The following is a 27,794-nucleotide window of genomic DNA, read 5'->3' on the forward strand; positions in this document are numbered from 1 at the left end:
CTGAATTCCCAGGCCCAGCCCCCACCTTGCTGCAGCGGGCACACCGAGGAGCAAATTTGTTCTCATAGCAAGGCACACAGTAGTGGGCACCCTTGTCAGGCACAAAGGAGCGGGAGCCCAGTGGCTGCTCACAGCCACTGCACAGAAAGCAGTGTTCATGCCAGGTCTGGCCTCCGTACTCCAGCTTCCGGGACCCTGTGGGAAACAGGAATCTCACTTAGACGTTGGCCCAAACTCTTGAGAGCCACTCTGCTAATTCCTCTCCCCAAGCTGTCCCCACCTGTCCTATAACCTGGTAGAGTTGTATCCATGCACACCAAGCGAGATTACTACCATGTACCATGTACTACTACCATGCCAACCTCTCCCCTCAAACTCGCAAGATGGTGCAGCACATGCTAAGCACGTGTTAAACCTCCATGTCTTTGACGGGACTATCTTAACATACACCAAGCTCCTGTGTAAAATATATGTTGTCCCAGTACATGTTAAATAAGTCATTATATACCAGAACTACCAGTGTGATACTCAGGCAAGATCCCGTTAACCAGGCAACTCTGCCTACACAAAGCCTAATGCCCAAGGGTGACAGGCTCAGTACATGCTAAACCTTTGCATATTCTAGGTCTATCGTTCTCCACACATGCTAAATAAATCCCCACACTGGTCACCAGGCACACTGGTCACCATACATTTTAAGCCTACAGTTTGAGCTCTGCACCCAAAATGTCAACGCAGCAAGCCTGGAGAATCTCAGTATACCAAACGTGCGGGTCCTTTACACATGCTAAGGCCCGTGTGTGTCAAGCATGATGGCTGCTATGCGTCTGGTGAGTCCTTAGGTGTTCACTAGGCCTACTGGTCTGATACACTTAACCTGCAGCTTGTCAGTTTTGGTACCTGCCAGGTTTTCGTGTGTAGAGCTGAATGTGCCAGTCCCTGTGTGCATTAAGCTCTCAAAAGCATACATGCACAAGTTTCACCCATGTTCCAGGAACATGCAGCGTGTGCAGGTCTCTACCCACATCAACCCCCATGCATGTATGAGACAGGTAGACAAAAAGACTTTACTCAGCAATTCCCAAACCCAGGTAGAGGCCCTAGGACATACCAGGCATGACAGTCTCCCCACAGGCAGAACACTGGGACGAGAAGGCCCTGCAGTAGCACCCATTACAGAGCAGCTCATTGTCCTGACAGGTAAAAGGTTCATCGGCAAGGGAGCCCTGGCAGCGGCAGCATCGGAAGCAGCCCTCGTGGAAGTGGCGATCCTCATAGAACAGTTCCTTCGGGGAGACAAAGCAGGGGTGCTAGCACCCGGGCTTGGTGGATTTATCTTTGGCCCTCTCCCACCAGTCTTCATGCACTCTCACCCGATTGGTCCAATCCTTACCCTTGAATCATGCCCGATGAGCTGCTGGCACTCAGCACAGGTGTTGGCAAAGGTGTTGTCGTAGCAGGGAACGCAGTAGGGGCCGCTGTCTGTCTGGATGTATTTGCGGCCGTACAAGGACTCGTTGCATTTTGCACAGTCAAATGCCTCGCTCATGGTGGCAGTGCCCAGTGAGCCCTGTTAGAAAGATGGGACAGAGTTCATCTGTAAGGGCTCTAGCATAGCCCTGGATAAATCCTCTTTGCATCCAAAAAAGAAAAGGAGGCATAGAAGATGCCAGACCAGAACAGGTGGGAATGGAGGTTCTGGGGGGACTGCTCTAGGGACCCCAGAGTAGTCGGCAGTAGGCTCAGTGTGTGCTCAAATCTTCCATGTTTATTTCTATATTTGACTGAGAGAATAGGAAGGGGTCAGGAAAAAAAATCAGGAAGCAGAAGTTGTTTTCTTATCTAAGCCCTGGCTGATCTGGGGGGAGGGGGCTTTTCCTGGGTCAGTGACTCATTTCCTGCCCTAGCCTGAGGTTTGCTTGACTCTCTGGACTGTCCCTAGGGTGCCAAAGGCCAGGACAAAGGCCACCAACCCCTACATATAGACAGCACTCTCACCTCCTGCCTCCCAGGATACAAATCATAGGAGTTTAGATTAGGGGATATTTAGCTAGACTTGCGATCTGGGGAGTTTTAGGTGGAATGAGCTGTTGTGTGCTCTCCCCCAACCCCAACTCCCCAGCGATACAGGAAATTGTGGAATGCTAGAGAGATGCTTGTCTGATGAATGGTGCACGGCGGTGTGAGAAGTTGGGCCTCCCCTCCCAGGAGAATCAGCCAAGCAACAAGAACTTGAGAGGCTCAGCTTAGGTTCAGGCAGGAAGGAAACCCTGCAAGCTGGACACACTCAAACGTCCCCAGCTGGACTCTCATCCTCATCACTACCACCTCTGCTGTTGTCTCTGGTCACACCAGCCCGGGCAGTCTTGGCTGTGACATCTGCTGCAGCTGTGGCAGTGTGGAGGGCCAGATGTCAGCTTTTTACCAGCCAGAGGGAGAAAAAAGGGAAAAACCAAGATGCCCCAGGGAGGCAGAAGGGAAGTGGAGACACATAGACAGGGCAGTGTGCCCCTGGCCACCTTCTGTCAGGTGCCTTTGCTCCTAGTTCTGCAAAGCCCCTGCATCTGGACAGGCAGCTTCTGCCAACCTTCCATGATTTCCCAGGGTTTGAGGCCAGAGTAGTGAAAGCTGAGAAGGCAGGAGCCCCTGGAGCCCCAGTGGGGTCCCTTCTTAACGGGGAGTAAGGCAAGGGGAGTCCTGAGCGCTGTTTCTGCAGACACCCAGCCCCCCACCAAACCTCAGACACTTTCCATTTTCTCAGGAACAAAGCATGTTTGTGAGATGAGGTCACCCACACAGCTGCCTCTGGAACAGGAGCAAGAAGAATGGGGGGGCAGGGAAATGGGGTTCCCAGTCTCTTCTGCTGGCCAATTCCAGTCTCCCCTGCTTCAAAGTCAGAGTTCCCCACCCTCTTCCACTATGGAGCAAGCTCTCAAAGGGCTGGGTAATGAAGATTCCCCCAGGACCTACAGGAAGGGGATGGTGTCCTTGTTGCACAGGAGACTGGAGGAAGTTAAAGGGGGGGGGGGTGCACAGAGGAACCTACCATCCCCCTTCTCCATGGCTGCCCTGGCTTAAGATAAAGGAAAGGCATTCCCTCCTCCCCAACACACACACACCTCAGCAAGTACAGGAAATTCTCACCAAACACCTTGGTCTGCCTTAGAGTTCAGACTTCAGGCAGCAACAGATGTCCCAAACCTGAAGGGCCCACCTCTTTGTGGCATAGGAGTTTGAACTTTCCCTTCCACAAGGCGGGAGAACACCAGGTTCACACCCAAAGCAGGACACTAGGCCACCAAGGTTGGAGTCTTCAAAGTGAAGAGTCCTCAGGTAAGGATCAGGCTGAAGGGTGGAGAGAGCCCCTCCTTCTCTCTCCCCTCTGTCATTCAGATCCTGGTTTCCTTTGGCCCAGAATCTGAGAATTGCCTGGGCTGTTAGCCACTGGACAACAGACAGCAATACAGGTGGCCTGTGGCCATGTGTCCACTTGTGAGCCCTTCCTTCCGGGCTTGGCTAGCTGTAGCGGCAGCAGCTACCTTCCCAGGCCCAGGCTAGCCCTGGATCCACCCCCTCAGAGCCAGTCACCACAATGAGATGAGGCACCCCAAATAGGGTATGGGTGTGCCTTCTGCTTCCTTCCCAGACTCTCCCAATCCCTTAGTCTATATCTCTAATGAGGACAGGGTGAAGGGCACCCCAAGGCCCACTTCTCTCTCCCCATCCCTGTCCTTCTTCCTCCCCATTGCCCTCCCCCCAATCCCTGGCAAAGCTGGGGGGACTAAAAGGGCGAGCTGGGAGACAGTTTGTATTCCTGGTAGCAAGTGAAGGGGGTTGGAGGAGTAGGGGGGCTGGAGGGGGGTGGCTTAGAGAAGACAGTGGATCTTCCCAATGACCCCAATCTGCAAGTCCCATTAACACACATATCTCCATACCTGACTTAAGACAAACACAAACACATGCATACACACACACATCAGTGAACTTCTTAGAGCTGAGTGGTAGGATATCTTTCTGTATGGTGTCCAGTGTAATAAGAGCTTGCTTGAATCACAAAATATAAACCTGACTTGAAATCCTGTGACCTTGGGTACACAGTCTTCATGCCCGGAGACTGTTAGTCCATCTAGTTGAATGAGATACTATTACTTCCTTCCCCTAAAATAGCTGTCAAGCTTAAATGTGATAATTCCCATAACAGCGTCTGGCAAATAATAACTCTGTAGCCGTATGTAAGTAAATGGTAGTCACTTGTCTTTTTACTACAAGTCCCTCAACTCCTACTGGAGCCAGACAGTGGGTCTCAGGCAGGTCTGAAGCAGGAGTTGACCTGGGATATGACCTTGGGAGTCTCAGTGAAGTCTGAGGGAACCACTGGGGCCAAGCATCGCTCTAGCCCAGTCATCTGGGTGTGGGTGGGGTTAAAGACCTTAGAGGTGGGTAGTTCTCAGGAGCACACACTTGATTGACACCTTGTTATTTATGAAACACATACCCCAGGACCACTGACTGCATCACAGCTCACAGAAAGGCAGGACAGAGTATAGCTCCCCTTTAATGCTCTCAGCACAAGACACTAGGGGCAGGCTAGGGGCATGGCCAAGGCTGTTCAGCAATTGGAGCAGAAGTGACCTATCCCTCAGTGAGGAACTCTGCCTAGAAATGCTTTGATAGTGGTGGAAGGGGCAGTCATTCTTGGGGGGTGGGGGAGGAGGAAGGGAGGGCGAACAGGAGATACACTAGAGCTGGCTCTCCTCCCCAGCTGCCAGCCTGCCATTGGAAGACACCCAGAAGTCTTTCCAATTACCCATGCCAACTGCTCAACCCTTTGGTGTACCCCCTTCCCCGCCTCCCGCTCCCCCCATCCTAAATCCAGGAGGACCCTGGCCAGACCCCACAGCTGTGACTCAGACTTAGAGAAGACCCCTCCCCCTTGACAAGAGACTTAGGAGAGAAATTAGAGTCTCCCCCCCCCCCAAACTCTCCACAGCCCCTGTTCCCCACAGGGCCTGGAAGTCAAAGCAGTTTAGGGAGAAGGAGATAAAGGATCACATCCAGCAGCTGCTCTGAGGACAGGGGAGGAACATTTCATTCACCCTAGAGTCCCCTAGGGCTGAAGCAGAGCGTCCAAGATTTGAGTTTAAAAATAAGTTGGCGCTGTCTTAGTGACTGTGTGTATACGGGGCTCTCTTTCTTCAGCTCAGCTTTACAGCCTCAGGTCCTCTCTCTGCCTCCTGGGGGATGGGCTGGCTAAGAGTCAATTTCCCCCTAGCTTTGCCTCCACCCTTTCAGGCCTGGGGCAGCTGTCAGGGAACGCACTAGGTGTCTCTCCTCGGTGAACTCTAGCCTCCATTCCGTACCTCTCAGTACCCTTGGGCTGCTGTCTTTGTGTTCGGGTGAAGGTGTTCCTCTATCTCTAGAGCTGTATCCCAGTGGGGCCTCCACTCTGGAGCTCTCTATCCCTGTGCATCCAAGTCTCGGTCTCTCAATGTCTCTGACCTGAGCGTCTCTTTAGGCCTCAGGGAGGCAGATTTAGCGCACGTCTAACAAGCTCCAGCCTCGGGGCCCTCCAAGGCCCTGGGAAGGGCGCTGGCAATGAGTTCCCTGGGGTCATACATTTGCTTCTTTAAAATGATCCACAGAACCCGGGTCCCCTCCGTGGCTCGAGAAGTTTATCCGGCCGGCCATTCTCTGCCCTCGTTGGAGTGGTCCCGGTAGCCTCCTGGGGCGCGCGTTCTTGTCTGTTCTACCGAGCTCCCTAAGAGCCTCAGTTTCTCCAACCCTGCTGATCTCTGTAGCTTTTCTAGTTCAAACTTGGTTCCCACCCCCTGTAACTCTGGCAGCCCCCGCCCGGGCCCGAGGCGCCGAGCTGTAGGGTCCGTGCAGGCGTGCTGGGTCCCGAGTTCGGGATGCACCAGCAGAGGATAGGGGTGAGGGCCCGGGCAGCGACCCTGGTCGGAGCGCAGCGCGGAAACAGGGGCTGGAAGCTGGGGCGGGGAGACTCACCTCGAAGCGGGCGCGGGAGCTGGGCGCGCGCGGCGTGGGTGGGGCGGGAGCCGATCGCCCGGCGGCTCCTACCTGCGGGCCGGGCCGAGGGGGCCGAGAGAGCCGCGCAGAGGTAGCCTGCTCCGACAGACTGTGTGGGCGAGTGGGCTCGCGGCCCTAAGCCTCCGAGGAAGTGAGCCGGCCCGCCCCGCCCGGACCCCGCCCCCGGGCCCCCAACCCGCCCGCGGGGGCCAGACCCCGCCCCCTCCTGCCTGCCGCGAGCACAGCCCGGTCGAACCTGGCGCTCTGACCTTCTCGACCACTCCTTGCCGGCCCCCTGCAGCCTGACCCGCCTCCTGTCCCCCTAGGTCACCGGGGGACTGCTGGAAGCGATTCCAGGCCAGAGGTGCTGAGCTCCTAGGACTAGCTAGAGTCCATCTGGGGACCAGACCCCCTCCTCTTTTTCCCTCTAGCTCATCCCCAGATGTTACACTAAACCTTAGTTTGGGAAGAGGCCTTAATCCAGCCTGCTGGAGGCGTGGTTTTGATTCTGCCTTACCAGTGGAGATCAAGGTTTTTTTTATTTTTTTTTCTAGAAACTTGGGCTAAAGAGAGAGAGAGAGAGAGAGAGAGAGAGAGAGAGAGAGAGAGAGAGAGAGAGAGACTCTATCCTCCTCCTCAATTTCAAAGGGCTTTATTCCATAAGCGAGTGGCGAAAGCCCAGGCAATAACCTCCCCATCCTCAGCTGTGTCCTGGCACGTTTCTATAGTGCCCAAGAATAGTTTTGACCTTTCAGGCTCCGGGAGACCCTAATCGTAGGCCTCGTTGGCTTTGGGTTTCTTGAGAGGGCGTGTGAACAGTGTGAATGGTTGGGTTAGTGCAGACAGGGGTGGTTAAGAAGGGAGGGAACTTGTGCAGTTTCTGACCCTCCAGCTTCTACCCTATTCCGGGAAGGGAGGACTGGCGCCTGCCAGGGACAAGAGGCCCATCCAGGTCCTTGAGGCCACCCCCCCTGGGATCCTCAGGCTTGTCACTAGGAATAAATAGCCTTGATCTGGAGGGCGGAGGTGGGGGTGGGGAAAGCTCTGTTGTGCTGTTTGCAAAACAAGAGACAACAAACTAACCCTGGTAATAACCTTTACATCTCCATGATGATTCAGATGCCCAGAGAGGCTCCTCTGATCCAAGGCTGCAACCAGCCAAGCTAGCATTGCGGGGATTGCCTTCAAGGCTGGTGAGGATCCCTCCCTTCTGTAGCATGGGTCTGGTTCCTAAGTCCTAAGACAACCTCCAGGCCAGGTTTCCTTTCAAAGTTAAATAATTGCTTAAATGTTGTTGATTCTTTAATTGCAAATGCCACGAAAGAGGGCAGAGGTTGGGTTTGTTTGTTTGTTTGTTTACTACTGCATTCCCAGTATCTACTCCAGTGTTTGACCTGCAATAAATGAGAAATGAAGCACTGCTTTCCTTTGGATCCCCCTCCCCCCGCCACTCCCTGCCATCCCTGGTGCCATCCCTGGTGCCATCCCTGGGCTGGTGGTCCTGGATACCATAAGAAAGCAGGCTGAGAAAGCCATGATGAGCAAGACAGTAAGCAGCACCCTTCATGGCCTCCCCATCAGCTCCCGCCTCAAGGTTCCTGCCCTGTTTGTTTTCCTGTCTTGTCGCCCTTCGATGATGCACTACGTTGTTGAAATATAAGTCAAAAAGGCAGGTGGAGTTCGAGGCCAGCCTGGTCTACAAGTCTACAGAGTGAGTTCCAGGACAGCCAGGGCTACACAAAGAAACTCTGTCTCGAAAAACCAAAAAAAGGAAAAAAGAAAAAAAAGAAAAGAGAAATAAACCATAACCTCCCCAACTTGTTTTTTGGTCATGGTGTTTCCTCACAGCAATAGATAACTAGGGCCAGGCGGTGGTGGCGCACGCCTTTAATCCCAGCACTTGGGAGGCAGAGGCAGGCAGATTTCTGAGTTCGAGGCCAGCCTGGTCTACAAAGTGAGTTCCAGAACAGCCAGGACTACACAGAGAAACCCTGTCTCTGTGTAGTCAAAAACAACAACAAAAAAAAAAACCAAAAAAAAACAAAACCAAAAAAAACAAAAAACAAAAAACAAAACAAAACAAACAAACAAACAAAAAGATAGCTAGGATAGATCCTTCGGGAAAGGAAGAGTTACGAATGAGCAGTAAAGGTGCTTCATCTTGGGATCTTTCTTCTTTTTCGTCTTTTTTTTTTTTTTTTTTTTTTTTTTTTTAAAGGGTTGTAGTGCTACTGAAGGGCCTTACCAAGAGCCAAGACTCTGTGAGCTCCCAGTTTGCACCATTCCCTAAACACTTTACATACATGAACTCATGTAATTCTCATTTTTTTGTTGTCTTTGTTTTTCAAGACAGGGTTTCTCTGTACAGCCCTGGCTGTCCTGGAACTCACTCTGTAGACCAGGCTGGCCTCGAACTCACAAATCCGCCTGCCTCTGCCTCCTGAGTGCTGAAATTAAAGGCGTGCGCCGCCACCACTGCCCAGCATCATGTAATTATCAGATAGATAGATAGATAGATAGATAGATAGATAGATAGATAGATGATATATATATGTATATAGTGTATTTGTTGGTCATTTGTGTGGGGGGGGGCTCACATGTGTGCGCTAGTGCTAGTATATCCGTGTGCTTGTGTCGGAGGTCGAAGGACAACTCTCTGGAGTCAGTTCTCTCTAAAATTACAATGAGGGGGCTAGAGAGATGGCTTGGTGCATGAGCCTGCTTGCTGTTAGCTTTCTAACACCATGACCAAAAGCAAGTTAGAGAGCTAAGGGTTTACTTCAGCTTACAGTTCCTGTGAGGCATTTTCTTGAGTTTCCATTTTCCAAAATTACTCTAGTTTGGGTCAGTTTGACATAAAAAGTACCCAGTGCACTACTCCTCCAGAAGACCTGAGCTCAGTTACCAGCATATAGTTAGATCTGGCACCTCACAGTAGCCTGCAACTCCAACTTCAAGAAATCTGATGCCCTCTTCTGGCCTCAGACAGGAGCACAGGTGACATTCACTCACACAAAGACAAACATATATGCATAAATAAAAATATAATAAATTTCTAAAAAGTGTGTGTGTCTGTGTGTGTATGTGTATGGATACACATGTAGGAAGTCAGGGGCTACTTGTGGGAATGAGTTCTTTCTTCTTACCATGTAGTTCCTGGGGATAGTCAGGCTTGTGGCAAGTGCCCTTGCCCACTGAGGCATCTTGCTGTCCCTGAAGTCAGTCAAGTTCTGCCAGCATGGGTTTAGGTCAGGAACTAAGGTCAGCAGGCTCTCATACCAAGTGCTTTTACCCATGGAGCTCTCACCAGCCCTAAATATACATTTCTAATCTTCTTCTCAAAGGTGAGAAAAATGGTACTGGATTCAGCAGTACAGATACTAAAATTGGAGTGATACAGAGACTAGCATGATCTTTATGCAGGGATGACTTGCAAATTCATAAAATATTCTGTATTTTAAAAATAATGTTTATGATTTATTTTATTTTATGTACATTGGAGTTCTGCCGGCATATATGTCTGTGCGAGGGGGGTCAGATCCTCTGGAACTGGAGTTACAGACTGTTGTAAGCTGCCATGTGGGTGCTGTGATTTTAACCACAGTCCTTTGGAAGAGCAGCCAGTACTCTTAACCACTGAATCATCGCTAAAGTTCCTTTAAATAAATTTTTATTGTATAATTATTTGTTTCATTAAAGTCACTTAACCTGCAACAACAACAACAGTGACAAACAAACTTAGAAAAATGGAGGCTGGACCTGTGGTGGCCTACACCTTTAATCCTAGCACTCAAGAAGCATAGGTAGACAGGTATCTGTGAGCTGGAGGCTAGTCTGGTCTATACAGCCAGTCAGAGCTACATAGTGAGTCACTGTAGAGAAAGAGGGAGTGAGGAGAGGGAGAGGGGTACAGAAGGGGAACACAAATACAGTAAGTAGCTGCCAAGAATGTCAAAGTCAGGATTGAAACTCAGACAATGTCAAATGTCAAAGCTTCTTATGTCAAGTGATCCTAACCATCACCTGGGTAGTCAGTGAACCTCTGAAAGGCAGTCTCTCCCTCAAGGATACCATGGCTGAGGACTGGATAAAACCAGAAACTACATCATCAGTAGGCAGGAGCCATCCCTCCTTCCCTTTCATGGTCAAGTGGTAAGGTTCTGCTGTTAGGACTTAGAGTCTAAAGGTCAGAGAAAGTTAGGAGATCTGTGGCCTTGGCCAGCCTTGGGGAGGGAGACCCAAGACATGGGGGTTGTGCCCTTTCTCCTCTCCATTTCCAGTGGGCTCACATTTCCCTGCTCACTCTCTTTCCATTGGCCCAGAAAGATGTACCCCAGGGAGTTCAGGGATCAGCCTCATGGACTCTCTGTTCCTGTTCCCCATCTGTCTTCTTTGCCTTCTTGAGAAACAGGTGTGCCTGAGCCAGAGCTGGAAGCAGGCTGACTTCAATTAAGGGAGAGGGGTGTTTGTTCCCCTCTCCACCCACTCAGAAGATCTCTAGGCACACTTCCCTACCTCAAATTCAAGAAGCCCCATCTTGTCTTCTTACTTTGCAAGAGTTTTCAAAAGACTGCTCTGGGTCTCTTCTGCCAAGCTGATCATGGCTTCCTCTGGCTGCTGAATCACTCTCTGGTGCCTGCAACCACAAGACCTCCTTCCTCCTAGTGAGAAAATACCCTTCCTTCCCTGGCTTTATTGCTCACTCTTAACGCTGCAATGTGCAGAGCCCTCACAAGCCTTAAGCTTAGTAAATACTCTCTTTCAAATCCCTAGAAACGTCCTTTGTGCTCTCAAGCCCACAAGGGTGTAACAGAGGGAAAACTGAGTGACAGGCGGAGCATGGCAGGGAAGAGGAGACCACAAGTGGCTAAAAGCTGTGTGTAGGTCCCATGTGTGTGGTAGTTACCTCCTCTTTTAGTCTTTAAAAACAAAACAAACAAACAAACAACAACAAGAAAAACCAACAAAAGCCAAATGAACTAGTTTACAAAGATTTTGATAATGTGGCTCTAAATGCCAAGTACTTGTCAATGTCAATCTAGGGCTAGCTAACTCTAGAGTCTCCCACCTCCAGGGTACAATGATGGGTTCCCCAGATGCTGCTGGTCACTAATACTTCTTCAGGGGACAAGGCAGGAGTGGATACAGCTACCATCTGGTCATTTATCAGATAGCTAAGCTTCTTGAGATGAGGCTGGGAAGGTGGTCCCAGCCTAGATCATGAAGTAGCTTGTTTCCTAGGATGACAAACAAAATGGAATTTCCCTCATGCATGTGTACCTAACTGGGCAAATAGAGATCAAGTGTATAGAGGCAGGACAAAGACTTCTTATACTGTGACCTTTTTCATATCCACTTGTCCCCTGGACTTTCTGAAGAGGATTTCCTCGGCATTCTTCAGCGGGAGAGGTGACCAGTGTCATGTAAAATGGATGCAATTAAAGAGTCTGTGGAAGCCTGCAAAACCTGTGTAGCGTTACATGCCTTTCATCCCAGCACTCGGCAGGTGGATATCTGTGAGTTCGAGGCTAGCCTGGTCTACACTGACATCTATGACAGCTAGAAATACATTGTGACATTCTGTCTCAAAAAAAAAAAACAAAAAAAAAAAAAACAAAAGAGAGCCTGTTGAAGATTGGTTTCACGTAGTGGAAAAGATTCCAAACGCCAACAGATGAAAACATGGGGGGGGGGGGGGGGAGTGGGCCTCGGGGGTTGTAGGGGAGAGAGCACAAACAAACCCAAACATTGCTGTGGTGCTTGGCCAGGTCCAGCTCTCCAGCTCTCTCTTGTGCTACTCAAGGGTAGCTTTAGTGGTGACAAAAATAACAGGATAGCTGGGCACACTGTCACACAGTTGTAATCCCAGCTCTTTGCAGATGCAAGAGATCACAGTGAATCTGAGGCCAGCTTGGTCTATGAGTTTCAGTGCAGCCAGGCCTACATAGCTAGACACTGCCTCAAAACACCAAACATAATTAGACTAAGCCAAATCCAATAAAACAAACAAACTAACAACAACAAAAAACAAAACCAGAAACAAAACAATTTTTATTGTGAACCTGCTAACAAGTAAACCCAACATTAAGCACTGAAAACATATAATGTCATTTAAACCTCACAATCCTGAGGGTATAGAAATTATTTTATTATTTTACAACTAGATGTGGATACCAAGCCTAAGCAAAACTAACTTTTTTTGGTTAAGAGCAGAGGTGGGATCAGAATACTCCCTCCACAGTTCAAGGCTCTATCCAACACATTGTACTACCTTGTGTTAAGTCTGCCAGGCAGACTGCACAACTTTGATGATTCTGAAGGACTCAGAACTTTATTGCCATTAGATGATTCTTTTCTATGCTGCTTATAGATACAATTCTGCAATTTAGTGCCCTTGATATTCCTCTGAGCAAGACCAGCCTGCTATTATTATGTTCGTTTTATGGGTGAGAAAAATGATGCTCGTTAAAGTCAAGCAATCCGCTCAAAGTCAAGCAGCCAGAAGTCAGCTGAGGAACCAAATGTGGTTTTCAAATGCTCTTTCCAGTATACTCTAAGATTCACGTTATTTCTAGTTTTTGGCTTGTTTTTGTTTTGTTTTTAGACTGTGTTTCATTTCACTATATAGCCCTGGCTGGCCTGGCAATCACTATGCAAGACCAGGTCACAGAAATTTGCCAGCTTCTGCCTCCAGAGAACTGGGATTAAAGGTGTGAGCCACATTCTACTTAGAATTTTAACCCAAGCCAAGTCGCAGGTGACAGCACATGCGCACACGAAAGCTGAGCTCAGCCAGAGAGCAGTGCCAACCACGAGTTCCCAGATGCCAACGTGCGGCCCAGAGCAAAGGCTAGGTCTCTGAACCAGTGGACGCTCTCTGACGACTGAGAGTTGTGAAGAAATTCCAAGACTCTAGTTTAGGAAACTACATCTCCCAGAAGGCTCCTGTTCGGGCCGCTTGAGCCGGGATGTATTTCCTGTAAAGCAGGCTTCTGATAGGCTGCATAGCAAGCCGCAAGCGGTGGGCCCGCTTCCGGTAGTCTTGGCGGACCCAGCGGGTTGGGTAGTGCGGTCGTGGTGGTGGAGTTTGCTGAGCGTTTCCTAGACCTCAGTAGGCATGTCGGCGGCTTTTCGTAAGGCAGCCAAGACCCGGCAGCGGGAACACCGAGAACGAAGCCAGGTAGGCCCTCACAGGCCCCACGGGCGTCTGCCGGTGGCCCCCGCCCCCTTGCTGTCCCAGCATCCGGATACTGGACCGCGCATCTGCCTTCTGTCAATACCCAACACATGGGGCCTGACCCCGGCGTGGCTTGCCGGGGAGACCGGGGGACCGAGTTAGGGGGATTGTCATTCTGTACGGTAAAAGGTTCAGTGGGTAATTGAATAAGGCAAGGTGTGTCAGATGCCTTTACCTGGAAATTGAGGCCAAAGTCAAACTAATGTGACCTGCGACAGTAGACGCCCCACAACCGACGAATGCAGGGATGTTCCTGAAGTGGGTCCAACTTTTGGAATAGGATTTGTGGTTTGTCTAGATCTGTTCTATGCCTCCCTCTAAAATCGTGGTGCTTTCCTTATCCCTTCTGGAGAGTGTCTTGACCATTAACAAACTTTACTGGACCTCGTAGCCCAGGTCTATAATTGCAGCTACCCAAGAGGCCAAGGCAGAAGGATCACAAAATCAGGGCCTGCCTGGGCAACTTAGACCTGACTCAAAATAACAATCTAAAAAAAAAAAATTCTAGACATAAACCTCAATGGTGAACTGTTTGCCTAGCAAGTGTGGGCAAGTTGATTTAGTTCTTGTTAGGAAGAAAGAAAGGAGGGAGGGAATCCCCCACTAAATTTAGTTAGAATAAATAGGCGTGGATTTTCTGAGGAGAATGTGTTGGGGTTTGGATATGCAATAGAAATAAATATGTACTTTATCCACTTTACTATTCTCAGAAATCACATACTAACTGGTTCAAACAAGCCTTTAACAAGCCTTGGAGAGAGGGCTTAGCGATTAAGAGTTCTTGGCTGCTCTCTCAAGAGTTCAAATCCCAGCACCCACATCGTGAGCTCACAAATACCTGTAACTCCACTCTAGGAAGTCCACCACCCCCTCTGGCCTCCTTAGGCTCTGAACTCACATTCATATTCTCTCTCTCTCTCTCTCTCTCTCTCTGTCTCCCTCCCTCCCTCCCCACTCACACACACAATAACATCTTTTAAATTAAAAAAATTAATGTGTGTGTGCATATGTACATGAATGCATATGTCTGTGGGAGCTCATCCTGGAGCTGGGGTTTTATGTAGTTGTGATTTGTTTGATATCCTGATATGGGTGCTGGGAAATGAACTTGGATCTTCTGGAAGAGAAGAATGTGCTTTTTATCTATTAAGCCATCTCTTTAACCCCTCAAATATTTTTTTTCTTTCCTTTTTAAAGGCAAGGGGATCAATGATTCAGGGTAACTCATCAGGTTTTCGGATATTCTGGGCTATGTGAGACAGTATCTCAACAAAACAAAATGGGCTGGTAAAATGGCTCAGCTAGTAGACGTGCTTGCTGCACAGCCTGGCAACCTGAGTCAGATCCTCAGAACTCATATACTAAAGGGAAGGAAAGAGTGGGCTCTTCTTTCTTCTTCATTTTTGAGATTATAACTTAATTACAACATTTCGTCCCTTTCCGACCCTCAACACTCCCAGATACCACTGCTTGGTCTTTCCATTTCATGGCTTCCTTTTTTTGAGAGTGGACTCTTAAGATGTTGTCCTCTGTCCTCCATATATGCCGTGGCATGTGTACCCACGTGCACATACATCATGCAGATACACAAAATTAAACCCCAGCAACAACAGACAAAACCCCATATACACAACCGAAGGGCCTTTAGAGATATCTGCTTTACAGATCCTGAAGAAAAGGATGTCATCTCTGAAACCGTGCCGCTGACTGATGCTGTAGAGTTGAGACCTCTCTCTCTCTCTCTCTCTCTCTCTCTCTCTTATAGTTTAAACATCCTTTTGTAGAAGATCTTAGACAAAAGGCTTCAGAGGCGATAGCACTGCCTTCTCTATCACAGTTCACTCTTCCTGCTTAGTAGCCTTTATTAGAGCACATGCTTAGTGGAAGCAGTATTATACATGGATTAAAACTTTTTATTTTACATGTATTTTTATTTAACCATATATGTATTGGTGCCACAGCTTTGTGGAGGTCAGAGGATAATTTTCAGGAGTCTGTCCCAGGTTCAAACTCAAGTCATTAAACTTGGTAGCAAGTGTCTTTACCCACTGAGTCATTACACCAACAGTAATGTATTTTAACATCTTGCTTGTGAGACTGTATATGGATCTATCTAAAACCAGGAGTAGACAGAACTTGCAGTATAAATGGGTGACTGCCACTTAACTCAGAGCAGCTGTTTGCAAGCAGGTTATTGTGTCATCACATTTTCCTGAGGAAGTGAAAACTCAGACGGGTCAAGTGCTGTGAAGAGGTGCAGCCAGAGCTGACAAAGCCAGAAAATGTATCAGGTTGTCAAGAATATAGAGGTTACTTTCTGTTTGTTTGTTTTTGTTTTTTTGAGACAGTGTTTCACAATGTAACCTTGGCTGGTCTAATATTCTGTGTAGACCAGGCCTGCCTCTGCCTACTGAGTGCAGGGATTCAATGTGTGCACCACCACTGCTCAGCTAGAAGCAGCTTTATAAGGAGGTGACACATTAAGAATGCCAGAAGTGAGCCGGGCGGTGGTGGTGCACGCCTTTAATCCCAGCACTTGGAAGGCAGAGGCAGGTGGATTTCTGAGTTCAAGGCCAGCCTGGTCTACAGAGTGAGTTCCAGGACAGCCAGGACTACACAGAGAAACCCTGTGGGGGGGTGGTGGGTGGTGGGTGGTGGGAAAGAATGCCAGAAGTGGGGGGGAGGGGTGGTGGAGAATGGCTCAGTGCTTAAGAGCAATGGCTGCTCTTGCAGGGGATCCAGGTTCAGCTCCTAGCATCCACGTCAGCTCACAACCATCTGCAACTCCAGTTCTAGAGTGTCTGAAGCTCTCTGGCCTCTTTGGGCACCAGGCACACTTGTGATGCACAGGCATAAAAGCAAATAAATCATACACGTAAAATGAAAAGAAAACTTAAAGTATCAGATATGGAACATGTGTGGAGAGGGTTGGGGTCTAGAGCCTATAGGAAGTGTGCTGGACTGGGTGATCACTCTGCTTTGAAAGCAAAGCTAGGATTTTTTTTTTTTTTTTAGACAAGCTCTTCCTATTTAACCTAGACTTACCTCAGGTTTCAGTTTGTGATCCTTCTGCTTCACCTTGTGGATGCTGGGATTACAGTGCATTCTGCTTGAAACAGTTACCTTTGAGGTGTCATAGAAACAGCCCTACATGCTGTACAAAGATTGCCTCCTAATTTCACAGTGTCCTCAGGAGATAGATGTTATTCCATTTTACAAATTAGGAACCTAGTGCTTTAAGAGATTAAATTTCGTATCTAGAATCACAATTGCAAATAGTTGACTTAGGTTAACATAAAAGAAAGGGATTTGGAGACAACGCCTGAGTCATTTTCAAATTTGGGTTCCTTGTATGTTTCTTTGTCCTCTTCCTCTTGAGACAGTGGGACCTTGATGCTTGTGTTGAGGAGGTAAACGTGTAAACCGGTTCACATGCTGTGTCTGGTTTCCTCTGTAATGTACATGTATTGTCGCACATTAGTGATTTAAAGACTTCCTCCTCTGTTGTCCCTGACCTTTGAAATATCTTTGTCTGTCAATCTCCCTTCATTTACTGTATCAAAAATAAAAACTAGTGGTCTGGAGAGATGGCTCAGTGGTCGGGAGCACTGGCTGTTCTTCCAGAGGACCTGGGTTCAGTTCTCAGCATCCACATGGCAGCTCACACCTGTCTGTAGCTTCAGTTTCAGAGGATCTGACACCCTCACACACACATATGCAGGCAGAACACCAATGCATATAAAATAAAAATCAATCATTTAATTTAATTTAATTTAATTTTTGTGAAAAGCTATCATGGATACTGGAGAACTGGCTCAGCAGGTAAGAGCATTTAGTGCTCTTGCAGAAGACTCAGGTTTGGTTCCCAGCATCCATATGGTAGCTTACAACCATCCATAACTTCAGTTTCAGGGCATTAGATGCTTTTGTCTGACCTCCAGGGTACCAGGCATTCATGTGGTACACACATGTATGTTCACGCAAAACACTCATAAAACAAATCTAGCCCAGCAGTAAGGAGGCGGATGGATTTTTTGATCTTGAGGCCAGCCTGGTCTACAGAGCAAGTTCCAGGACAGTTAGAACTATACAGAGATAACCCTGTCTCAGAAAACCAAACAATAACAAAAACAAACCAAAAACCAACCAAACAACCAACCAACGAACAAAAAAAAGCTAAAAAGAAAACAAACACCAAAGCAATTTCTTTTTTTTTTTTTTTTTAAATAAATGTAATTTTTTTTAAAGATTTATTTATTCACTTAGTTTATATGAGTACATTATTGCTGTCTTCAGATACACCAGAAGAGGGTATCAGATCCCATTACAGATGGCTGTGAGCCACCATGTGGTTGCTGGGAATTGAACTCAGAACCTCTGGAAGTGCAGTCAGTGCGCTTAACCTCTGAGCCATCTCTCCAGCCCCCCAAAGCAATTTCTTAAAATTTATTTTTATTTTATGTGCATTAGTGTTTTGCCTGCATGTATGTCTGTGTGAGGATGTCAGATCCCCTGGAACTGGAGTAACAGACAGTTGTGAGCTGCTATGTAGGAATTGAACCCAGGTCCTCTGGAGGAATAGCCAGTGCTCTTAAAAACTACGGAGCCATCTCTCTAGTCCCACTTTTTGACTAAGCATCTCTCTCTGTCTCCCTCCCTCCCCTTCTCTCCCTCTTTCTCTTCCTCTCTCTCACTTTCCCTCCCTTCCTCCTGCGCACTTTCTCCTTTTTTATAGCTTTATGCTGTTCTGGAACTTGCTATGTAGACCAAGATGGGCTGGAATTCAGGAATCCGACTACCTTTGCCTCCTGAGTGCTGGGATTAAAGGTGTGCCTCCACCACCCATAAAAATAATTTTGAAAAAAAAAAAATCAGGAAAGTCTTTTTTTGAGACCGTATTTAACTGTGTAGCCTTGGTTGGCCTAGCACTCTGTGTAGACCAGGCTGGTCTTGAACTCACAGAGATTCACCTACTTCTTGTCTCCTAAGGCTCTGAGTGCTTGTGCTAGCATACACAGTTTACATTTTTAAAAATTACATTTACATCTTGGTTTGTGTGAGTGTTTTGGGCAACCATGCCAGGGAGTGGTTATGGCGGTTAGAGAACAACTTTTGGGGAGTCAGTTCTCTCTTTCCATCATGCAGGTCCTAGGGGATCAAGCTTAGGCATAGTGGCAGACATTTACCTCTGAACCGTCTTCCCACCCCTAGATTGTCATTGTACACAGTGGGTCATGTTATCCCTTGAAAGGTTAAGAGATGACAAAGCTGACTGTAAAATCTCGAGTTCAGTAGAGATGTAAACCTGCAGCCTCAGAAGTCAAGGTTGTTCCGAGGAGTGGTGCAGTGGTATAAATCTACTGTCCAGCCTGGGCTATAGAATGAGGCACAGTCTCAAAAGCAGGATATGGTGGGCACACCCATCCATCATCATCACTTCCGGGAAGCTGAGGCATGAGATTCTGAGTTTGAAGTCAAGGGGAGCTGTATAAAACCTGCTTCCAAAACCAAAGCCAAACAAAGGTTCTTCAGAGCAGAAAGATGGAGAATATGGACTCTGAAATTGTGTAACCTGGCCGCAGACTGGAATTTACTATGTAAAAGGAGCTGGCCTCGAACTTGCAGAGATCCCCCTGCCTCTGCCTCTGGAGTGCTGGGATCAAAGGTGTGCACCACCATTGCCTGGCAACCTTGAACCTCCTACTTCCTTCCTGCAAGGATTACTTACAGGTGTGTGTCACCTGCCTGGTCAATGTGGTACTGCAGATTGAACCTAGGCAGGTATTCTACCAGCTGAGGTACATCCCCAGCCTTGGTTCTGTATTCTTGGATATAGTCTATAAATGCCATCCCCCTTCTGGAATATGCTTTGCTTTTTTTTTTTTTTTGTAATGTCATAAAGGAAAAATAGGAGTATGCAGTAAGCATAGCACGTTGCTTTGGAGCAGAGTCGGCACATAAGTGTGAGCTGTGAAGTTGATGTAGGGAGAGCTGGGACGTAGCTCAGTTGGTAGCGTACTTGCCTCAAATGTTAGAGGTTTTGGGTTGATCCTCAGCCCCTAATAAAAGCCAGGTATGGTGGCATATACCTTTAATTCCGGCACTCTGCAAGTGGAGGGTTCAAGTATGTAGAAAAAATTATGAATTGACCCTGTCTCAAAAACCTTCCTCCCACAGCAGAAAGTTATAAAGGCATTTGATATAGACACACACATAATTTACACAGGGTTTCATGTAGCTGAGGCTGGCCTTGAACTCCTGTTTCTCTTCTATTTCTCAAGTTCTGGGATTATAAGCATTACCAATTTAACCCTACATTAAGTTATCAGGGTAATGGCAGTGTATACAAGGATATATCAAGATTACCCATTGAACCTGCACGCTGTAGAAGTGTATGTCAGAGATAGTACTTTCCCGTTGTACTTTGTTTTGTCTCTACTGTTCTCTCTGGTTTTTTTGGTTTTTTGAGACAGGGTTTCTCTGTTAGCCTTGGCTGTCCTGGAACTCACTCTATAGACCAGGCTGGCCTTGAACTCAGAAATTCCCCTGCCTCTGCCTCCTAAGTGCGGGAATAAAGGCGTGCGCCACCACTGCCCGGCTGTTCTCTCTGTTTTAATTGTTTCTAGTCTTACTATGTAGCCTTAATCTTGCAATTCTGCCTCAGCTTCCCAAGCTTCAGGACTGCAGGCAGGCACCATTTGCCCAGCCTTACTGTCTTATTTTATAGTTAGGGACGTGACAGCCCAGAGAAGTTCAGTGGTTTATTTGCCCAAGGTCACAGATTGTTAAGAGGTAAAGCACGGGCTGAACCTAGGTCTGAAAACTCTAAACTTAGCTCCCTCACCACAGTTGCCTCCTGTTACTCTGCTTTCCCTTCATAGTATTTTATAAGCCCTTGGATTAAATTGGTAGTAATTTTAGTACAACTGGCAACTGCTCGCTTAGTGCCGAGTCATTGTTGCCTCTCTCTGTCCTTAATAGGCCAAGAAAGCTACTACGGTGGTGCTTGTGACCTGTCTGGCTCTGGGGTGAGCCCTCTCATCCTTGGGCAGGGCCCAGTAAAGGAGGAGGGAGGAACAGGGTAGTGGGCTGGCTCAAGGACACAGGTTTACTGAGTACTATTGATTTTTGTCTGTCAGGTGACACATTGCATGTGTTTTCAGGGAAAACTAACTGCTTCTTTTTCCTTTTGTCTTCTAGCCTGGCTTTCGAAAACGCCTGGGTTTGCTGGAGAAAAAGAAAGATTACAAACTTCGTGCAAAGTGAGTCCAGTATTTCTGGTAGAGGTGCTGCCAAGAGAGCTTACAACATCCCCGTACTACAGCTGAAGTGCCCGAGCGTCTAACTGTGGAATAATTTCCTGCCATTGATAAAATACCCAAAGCTCTGGCAGCCTGTTGGGTATTTTCCTGTGACCCTGAGCTTCCCTTTGTTGAGCCTGAGCATTAGTTATTTGAGTCCTTGCACAGTCATTTTTTTTTTTTTTTTTAATGCCTGACCAGATGGTTTCTCATAGTGCTGTTGATTTGCCTCCACTTTGGTGTTTGAATGGTTTTGCTCCCTTTTCTTGAAGTGAAAGATACAATCTAAACTCCATTTGCCGAGTCTCTGTGTGGTGTGGAGTGAAGAGATGTGAAAGACGGATTCATGGGCCTAAGAGTGGGCGATGAACTCTGAAAACACGTTATAAACAATTGTATCCATTCTTCTCTTTGCCACTTCATTTGAAAATGCTCGTAACTCGTTAGCACAAGTAAGCTGAGGCTCTCAGCTCCTGCTCCTGGTGTGGCGGCTGGTGGTGATTTTTCTACAGGTCTCAGGTTTTAATTTTTTAAAAATGTATTTATTATATTTTAGTTTTGGAAATAAAGTCTCACTGTGTAGCCCTGGCTGGCCTGAAACTCACTATATAGACCAGGCTGACCTTAAATTTACAGCGATCAAATTTTCTCTGCCTCTGATATATACCTGTGGAGGCCAGAAGAGGGCATCAGATCACCTTGGAACTGGAGTTACAGACAGTTGTTAGCTGCCAGATCTGTTCTGGGACTTGAACATGGGTCCTCTGAAAGAACAGTCAATGTTCTTAACCACTGGCCTATCTCTCCAGCCCCTCAGCTTTTTTTCTTGTAAATTTTATTTTATTTTTATAACAGTCTCCCTGTGTATCTAGGCTGGCTTCAAATTCAAGATCTCCTACCTCAGCCTCTCTAGTTTTGGGATTTCAGTTTTATATATCATGCCTGGCTGATACCAAAGCTTCTTGTTGTTGTTGTTATTTGAGACTGGGTTTCTCTGTGTAGCCCTGGCTGTCCCGGAACTCACTGTGTAGACCAGGCTGGCCTCCAACTCAGAGATCCACCTGCCTCTGTTTCCTGAGTGCTGGGATTAAAGGTGTGTGCACCAGGCCCACTGTACCAAAGGTTTTGAAGCAGATTGTAAGAGTTGAGTACTGATTGTTTGCCTTTTTGTGGTGTGGTGGGAAATGAGACTTGAACCTGAGTCCTTATGCCTTCTAGAGAATCTCTCTGCCAGTGAGCTTAGCCCTAGCCCTGAGTGCTATAGTGGGCCAGGCAGCATTCTAGGAGATAAAATTGTGTGTCTGTTTATTCCTTCCAACAACCTTCTGGGTTAGGTTACTGTTATACCACCTTATATATATGAGGTCTACAGAGTGAGTTCCCGGACAAGCCAGGGCTACACAGAGAAACCCTGTCTCGAAAAACCAAAAAAAAAAAAAAAATCAGGAGTAGAATAGTTATTTAGTTTACCCAGGGTTACTTAGCCAGAGTAGTGTAGTCTAGATACAAACCACCTAGTATGACTGCAGAAGTCACCACTCTACTTGTGCTGTGTGACAGTCAGTGGGGCCTGAGTTATGGCAATAGCTTGGTGCTGAAGTGTGCGCTGCAGCCCTTAGGAGGAGTTTGAGGTGGTGCTTTACCTGGTGTCCTAGGATGTGCAGTGGAGACAGTAATTGTAGCTGTGGCTGGAACAGAGGGCTCTGAAGATCGTGGGTTTATGGACAGCTTAACTCAGTTGACAGCGGACAGATCAGCTCACTGCTTTGTTTAAAACATTTTGTTTTATGTGGTCTTCATTGGTTTGTGTGCTTTGAGGGTTTTTGTTTGTTTGTTGAAACAGGCTCTCACTGTTAGATTGATTTCAAATTTGTGGTTCTTCCAAGTGTTGAGGTAACAGGTGCACATCCACATTTGAAGTTTTAAATGCATGAAGTTAGTTCATTTGTGTGGGAAGTTGTTTTACTTTTTTTCTTTTTTTGCAACGAGTTTCTTCTGACTTGCTTTTTTTAGTGACTATCATAAAAAACAAGATTTCCTCAGAGCTCTCCGGAAGAAGGCTCTTGAAAAAAATCCAGATGAATTCTACTATAAAATGACTCGGGCCAAACTCCAGGTAGGTGCAAAACAGATAAAGGTCGTTGGAGCCCCATATGTTGGGAAATAAGGATGGGGAATGAGGAGGAGCAAGGAAGCATCCTTGGTTTAACTTGGCTCTTCTCCAGTTGGACCAAGTGCTCCTGGTGAGAGATCTGAGGCAGACTGTCCTTTTCCTGGTCAGCATGCTCCTCCTAGCTTTGCACCATCTTCTGTTTGTTTTTCTATTTGTTTTTATTTTGATATTGCAAATGGAACCCAGTATGTTTGCATACTAGACAAAGTGCTACCCCCTAGTTATACCCCAGCCTGCGTACACCCCAGCTTCTTATTTGAAGGGTAAATGGCTGGAAATATCCTCTGTTCAAGGTGGGCATCAGTGTCCTGAGGCCCTGAATTACTCTTTTTTTTGTTTGTTTGTTTTTTTTGAGACAGGGTTTCTCCGTGTAGTCCTGGCTGTCCTGGAACTCACTCTGTAGACCAGGCTGGCCTCGAACTCAGAAATCCACCTGCCTCTGCCTCCCGAGTGCTGGGATTAAAGGCCTGCGCCACCACCGCCCAGCTCTGAATTACTCTTGACGTGGGCATGTGCTTGTCTGTGTTTTCCATGTGAGTGATGCTAATGGCTTACTAATGATCATACTCTACTGAGGACTGTATCTGTTAAACCTCAATCTTAGGATGGAGTTCATGTTTTCAAAGAAAGCAAGGAAGAAGTAACAGCAGAGCAGCTAAAGCTGATGAGAACTCAGGACATCAAGTACGTAGAGATGAAAAGGGTGTCGGAGGCGAAGGTAACAGTTAACTCTTTGTTCTTATGGTCTTTGTTGGTTAAGAGAGGACACGGCAGATTGTGGTTGTGTATATCTCTAATCCTAGTTCTTGGGGGGCAATAAATATCGATGCCCTGGTTTAAACAACAGCAACAGAGGAACAAATTTTATAATCTCAAGTTATCAGTGTATTCCAGTCTTCAGTGTGCTTGGGGGCAATGATGATTTAGAAATACAACAGCTTGGTGGATAGCGTTCTGGTTTGAGAACGAGGTGGATGTAGGTTCATTTCGGCCTCTGCTAGTATCTAGTCCCATGGTTATGAACCAGTTAATTTCCTTGAGAACGCTTATTTCTTTTTTGTTTGTTTGTTTTGTTTTTCAAGACAGATTTTCTCTATGTAGCCTTGGCTTCCCTGGAACTCACTCTGTATGCCAGGCTGGCCTCAAACTCACAGAGATTGGCATGAGAATGCTTATTTTTGTTATATATTTTCAATATTGAAGTTTGTGGCATGCCTAGTCTAGTACTTGATAAATAGGTGGTGCTTGGTATGTGTAAGTGCTTTCATTTCAAAGAATCAAACCATTGAGAACAAGTATAATGACAGGCAAGTGTGATGGTGCCGGATAAAAGCCGGTACCTAAACATACCAAAAAAAAAGAAGAATGAAGTGGATTCTTTGCTGGCTGACAGTGATGATGTGAAATGTCTAAGTTTTTGCAAGTTTATTTCTGAGACTCTGGTGGAACCCACTTTAAAGAGGCCATGTTCATGTTCCAGAAAATTGAAAGACTGAAATCAGAGCTCCACCTGCTGGATTTTCAGGGGAAGCAACAGAACAAACATGTGTTCTTTTTTGACACCAAAAAAGAAGGTATGAAATGTTGAGGGTGCCTGGGATGGTCTGCCATGCCACTGTGTGTTATGTGCTGTTAGGGACAACCTGTTCCTTAAAGATTGTCTTGAATTTCAGTTGAACAGTTTGATATTGCGACTCACTTGCAAACGGCCCCAGAACTAGTTGACAGGGTCTATAATAGACCCAGGATAGAGACCTTGCAGAAGGAGAGAGTGAAAGGAGTCACCCCTCAGACTCGACTCAAGGTATGCATCTCTGTTTACACTCAGATGGCCGTTTGGGGGAGTCTCGGCTTTTCTTTGTCTATGGTTCTTTTTTGACTACTTTGTATATTTGTGGAAAACTTTTAAAACTTGGTTGACAGAGTGGAAAGAGGATTTGGTGAAGGGGTGGAAGCGGAGTTTTTGATTGTTTGTTTGTTTTGGAGGACATGTGCAGTTGTTGTCAGGAGCTTAGGTTTGAGTTTGAATCCCGGCTCTGATCTGGTCCTTTGTGCTTTTAATGCATTTGTCCACATTTAGAGACTACAGAGCAGGGAAGGGGCATTGGAGTCAGAGATGTGTGTGTGCTGCCTTGGTCCTGAGCCTTCGAAGTGGGTGCACATATTAAAATGTTTTCATAGTACTCGTTTGTAACCAAGATTTTGTATTGACTTTTCCTTATGGTGCTTTCTGTCACATAACTGGGTTGTGGAGATGACAGGATTTTTCTCAAAGCCTTCTGGAGTTGAACTCTCACTTCTGACTGATTCATTTAAAAAAAAATGCTGTCAATGTGTTTCAAGCAGACAGCTGTTCTGTTTTGATTTGAATCATTTACACTGCATCAGTTTTGCTTCCAATGTTTAATTTCACAGCAGTTTCCTCTAGCTCAGAGGCAGCTAAACTTGCTTTAGTAATATAAATACCCCTAATTAGTTTGACTATATTGGGTAATCCCATAAATTTGACAGTCTGTGCAATACAGTGAAAACAAAAGCTGTCTGCAGCCACTGCTGGGAGGCTGTGGTGGATCTGAGGAGCCGGAGTCTGAGGCCTGTGTAAGCCCCGCTCCGTACGGAGTACTTCGGCCCCGGAGCTGGCTGAGGGCTTCTCGTGATAACCCTGGCTGTCACTTAGTTATATTTTCAGTTAGCTGAGTCACTGCTGTTCCTCGGGTAGTATAGTGGTCCTCAGAGACCCTGAGGAATGGTCTGTTATCTGCAGTTACAAAGGTAAGGGGGCTCAGACCTGCTGGGTTTTCCCAGTGGTGCTTGACTCTGTTGCTTTGTGTGAAACATAATCACTTTCATCGAGAGTCTGCTGCTGGTGAGTAGACTGCAAGTCTGCAGCTTGAAGTGATACAAAAATCTGTGACTGGCTTGAGGAGGTCTGTGAGCATCAACTCCTAACACTGACATTTTGTGCATAAGTGTATGTATAGGTTTCTGCATTTACAGGCTGAACATTCTTAGTCCAACTCAGTGAAATCTGGAATCCTTCAAAATTTGCAGTGTTTTGAGTGCTGATGGGGTACAAGTGGAAAATTGTACACCTGACTTCCTATGATGGACCACAGTCAAGATGCAGGCATGCCAAAAATGCTGTGTAAAGTTATCTTCAGGCTGTGTATATAAGGGATATATGAAGAATAAGGAGTCTCTTATTTAGACTTGGGTCTCATCCCTAAAGTATCTCATGCACATGCAAAATCCCAGACACCCCCCAAATTCAAAATCCAAACATGCCGGTTCCAAGCATTTCGGATCAGTCTGTATGCTGTCTCAAAGAAGAAGCCAAAGTTGTTAGTTTCTCAGATGCTTACAGAGTCTCTGAAGTGTAAGGACTCCCATAGTCTCTGAGGAGTCCCTAGCAGTCCCTTTCAGGCCATCTGTGCTGAAAATGCTCTTTGTTCTCTGTGAGATTTAGATCTGGCTCTCAGGCCCAGCACAGTGCTCACCACTGGGCCTTCTCTTCCTCTCAGCTCACTTTGGCAGGTGTGCAGTCTGGGCAGGTGCTGCCCTCAGCTCTAGTAATGTGGGCAGTCAGAGGCTGAGGCCACATATCCTACCTCTGGGAACACTGAGGGCTCAGGACAGTCCTGACTGTGATTTAGGCAAACCATCTACCCTTAGGCCAGTTGCTTTTCTTCTCTGGGTCTCATTCTGCATCCGTAAAATGATATTGATGGGAAGTCTCCATGGTTGCTGTAAGTCTTGCTTACAGAATGAGCTGTTTTTAAAGTGGGTCTCTTTACTGTAATGGTGCTGAGTTGATACCGGAAGGTGGGAGCTGATGGCACCATTGATGCAGTTGGACTCAGGAACCAGGTTCTCACTTGTGCTTGCTTTGTTTTATTAATGATAAGTGTTTCTTCTGCAGCGGATAGCCAAGGAACGACAGAAGCAGTATGACTGCTTGACACAGCGCATCGAGCGGGAGAAGCAGCTGTTTGTTGTTGCCCAGAAAATCCAGACGCGCAAAGACCTCATGGTAAGGGGGAGCCTTGAGCCTTCTCCTCTTCTTTCTTTCTTCCTTTTTTCTTATAAAGGTCTTAACTGAGACTGGATCTAGGCTGTGTGTAAATCAACACCAGTGAAATGTCTGCTCCTTGGGGGCAGTGGTTTGAGCCGGTGTCTATTGCTCTGACACTGTTGAAGTGTTCCTTGATTAAGAAGGTAATAAGGGGGTTATTAGTCAGTGCTTTGGAGCAGCAAAGGGTGGGATCAGGTAGCATATGGACTTTATAGCTTATGAGCAGCTCCCGTAACATTTAAACAGGTTAACAAAACAGTGCACGCCACTCACTGGTGTTTAAAAATAGACAACATTGTGCAGTTAAATAGCAGAGCTAAGGAATTTAAGAAGCTCTTTCGAATCACCGCTCCTCTAAATGTCAGATTCTCCAGCCTCGCAGATCGTTTGGGTTGGCCTTTCTCAACTGCGGTTCCAAGAGAGAATTAAATTTATAATTTAAACAAAATAATTACTTGAGCTGCTCGCTCCTCAATTTTTCCAAAGACTGTCCCCAGCTGGTAGCATTCTCTGGGCTCCCAGAGAGGTTAGGTGGCTTCATGCATGAACTTGGAGAAGGGCTGGGTTGGGGCTGCCCCTTGGCCAGATTACTAAAAGACTTTGCTGCTTTCTGAAGCCTGTTTGTGTTTACTGGTCACCATTTTACTCTTACAGGATAAAACTCAGAAGGTGAAGGTGAAGAAGGAAACAGTGAACTCCCCAGCTATTTACAGATTCCAGACTCGCCGAAAACGTTGATGTCTTAAAAATAAGCCTCAGCATTCTGTATCGAAAAGAATTCTTATCTTTTTCTTCCTTTCTTTTGTAATCACTTCAGATTTTATTACTTCAAACAGCGTGGTCTTCCTGTTTTGTAATCATGACTTACTGCCAACCCGAGACTTGACGTCTTTCTATAAGAATAGTAAAGCCCTTCCCCAGCGTCATTGTTTCTGTACTGATGAGTCGGGTCTCTTACATATCTACTTATTTTCCCTAGAAGCG

General features: G+C 46.8%; 2 protein-coding genes and 1 non-coding gene across 4 annotated transcripts in view; 2 read left to right on the top strand and 1 right to left on the bottom strand.

Moving 5' to 3' along the window:
• The window catches only part of Fhl3 (four and a half LIM domains 3), a 9,404-nt gene extending 3,233 nt beyond the window's left edge, over positions 1-6,171 (bottom strand). The window contains exons 1-4 of one of the 2 annotated variants that reach the window (XM_034504026.2): positions 3,120-3,262; positions 1,394-1,570; positions 1,112-1,286; positions 26-195 (exon numbers count right to left, since the gene is read on the bottom strand). In XM_034504026.2, the coding sequence (XP_034359917.1) occupies positions 26-195; positions 1,112-1,286; positions 1,394-1,549 (501 nt within the window). In that variant the 5' untranslated portion in view covers positions 1,550-1,570; positions 3,120-3,262. Of the gene's footprint in view, positions 1-25; positions 196-1,111; positions 1,287-1,393; positions 1,571-3,119; positions 3,263-6,006 lie in introns of those variants that run through there. The other variant, XM_034504025.2, reaches the window with a different exon arrangement.
• A 3,212-nt stretch (positions 6,172-9,383) lies between these two features.
• Positions 9,384-9,487, top strand: LOC117709658 (U6 spliceosomal RNA). The gene has a single exon (XR_004606906.1). It is a non-coding gene; the product is annotated as a U6 spliceosomal RNA (small nuclear RNA).
• Positions 9,488-13,029: 3,542 nt separating this feature from the next.
• On the top strand, positions 13,030-27,736 carry Utp11 (UTP11 small subunit processome component). Its single transcript, XM_034504076.2, has 8 exons — positions 13,030-13,207; positions 20,465-20,526; positions 22,579-22,681; positions 23,343-23,456; positions 24,219-24,312; positions 24,412-24,542; positions 26,658-26,768; positions 27,465-27,736. Exons 1-8 carry the CDS (start codon positions 13,145-13,147, stop codon positions 27,546-27,548), a joined length of 762 nt encoding a protein of 253 aa, XP_034359967.1. The 5' UTR covers positions 13,030-13,144; the 3' UTR covers positions 27,549-27,736.
• The last annotated feature ends 58 nt before the right edge of the window (positions 27,737-27,794 follow it).

The sequence above is a fragment of the Arvicanthis niloticus genome, chromosome 5 (assembly GCF_011762505.2).
Source record: "Arvicanthis niloticus isolate mArvNil1 chromosome 5, mArvNil1.pat.X, whole genome shotgun sequence".
NCBI classification, from domain to species: domain Eukaryota; kingdom Metazoa; phylum Chordata; class Mammalia; order Rodentia; family Muridae; genus Arvicanthis; species Arvicanthis niloticus.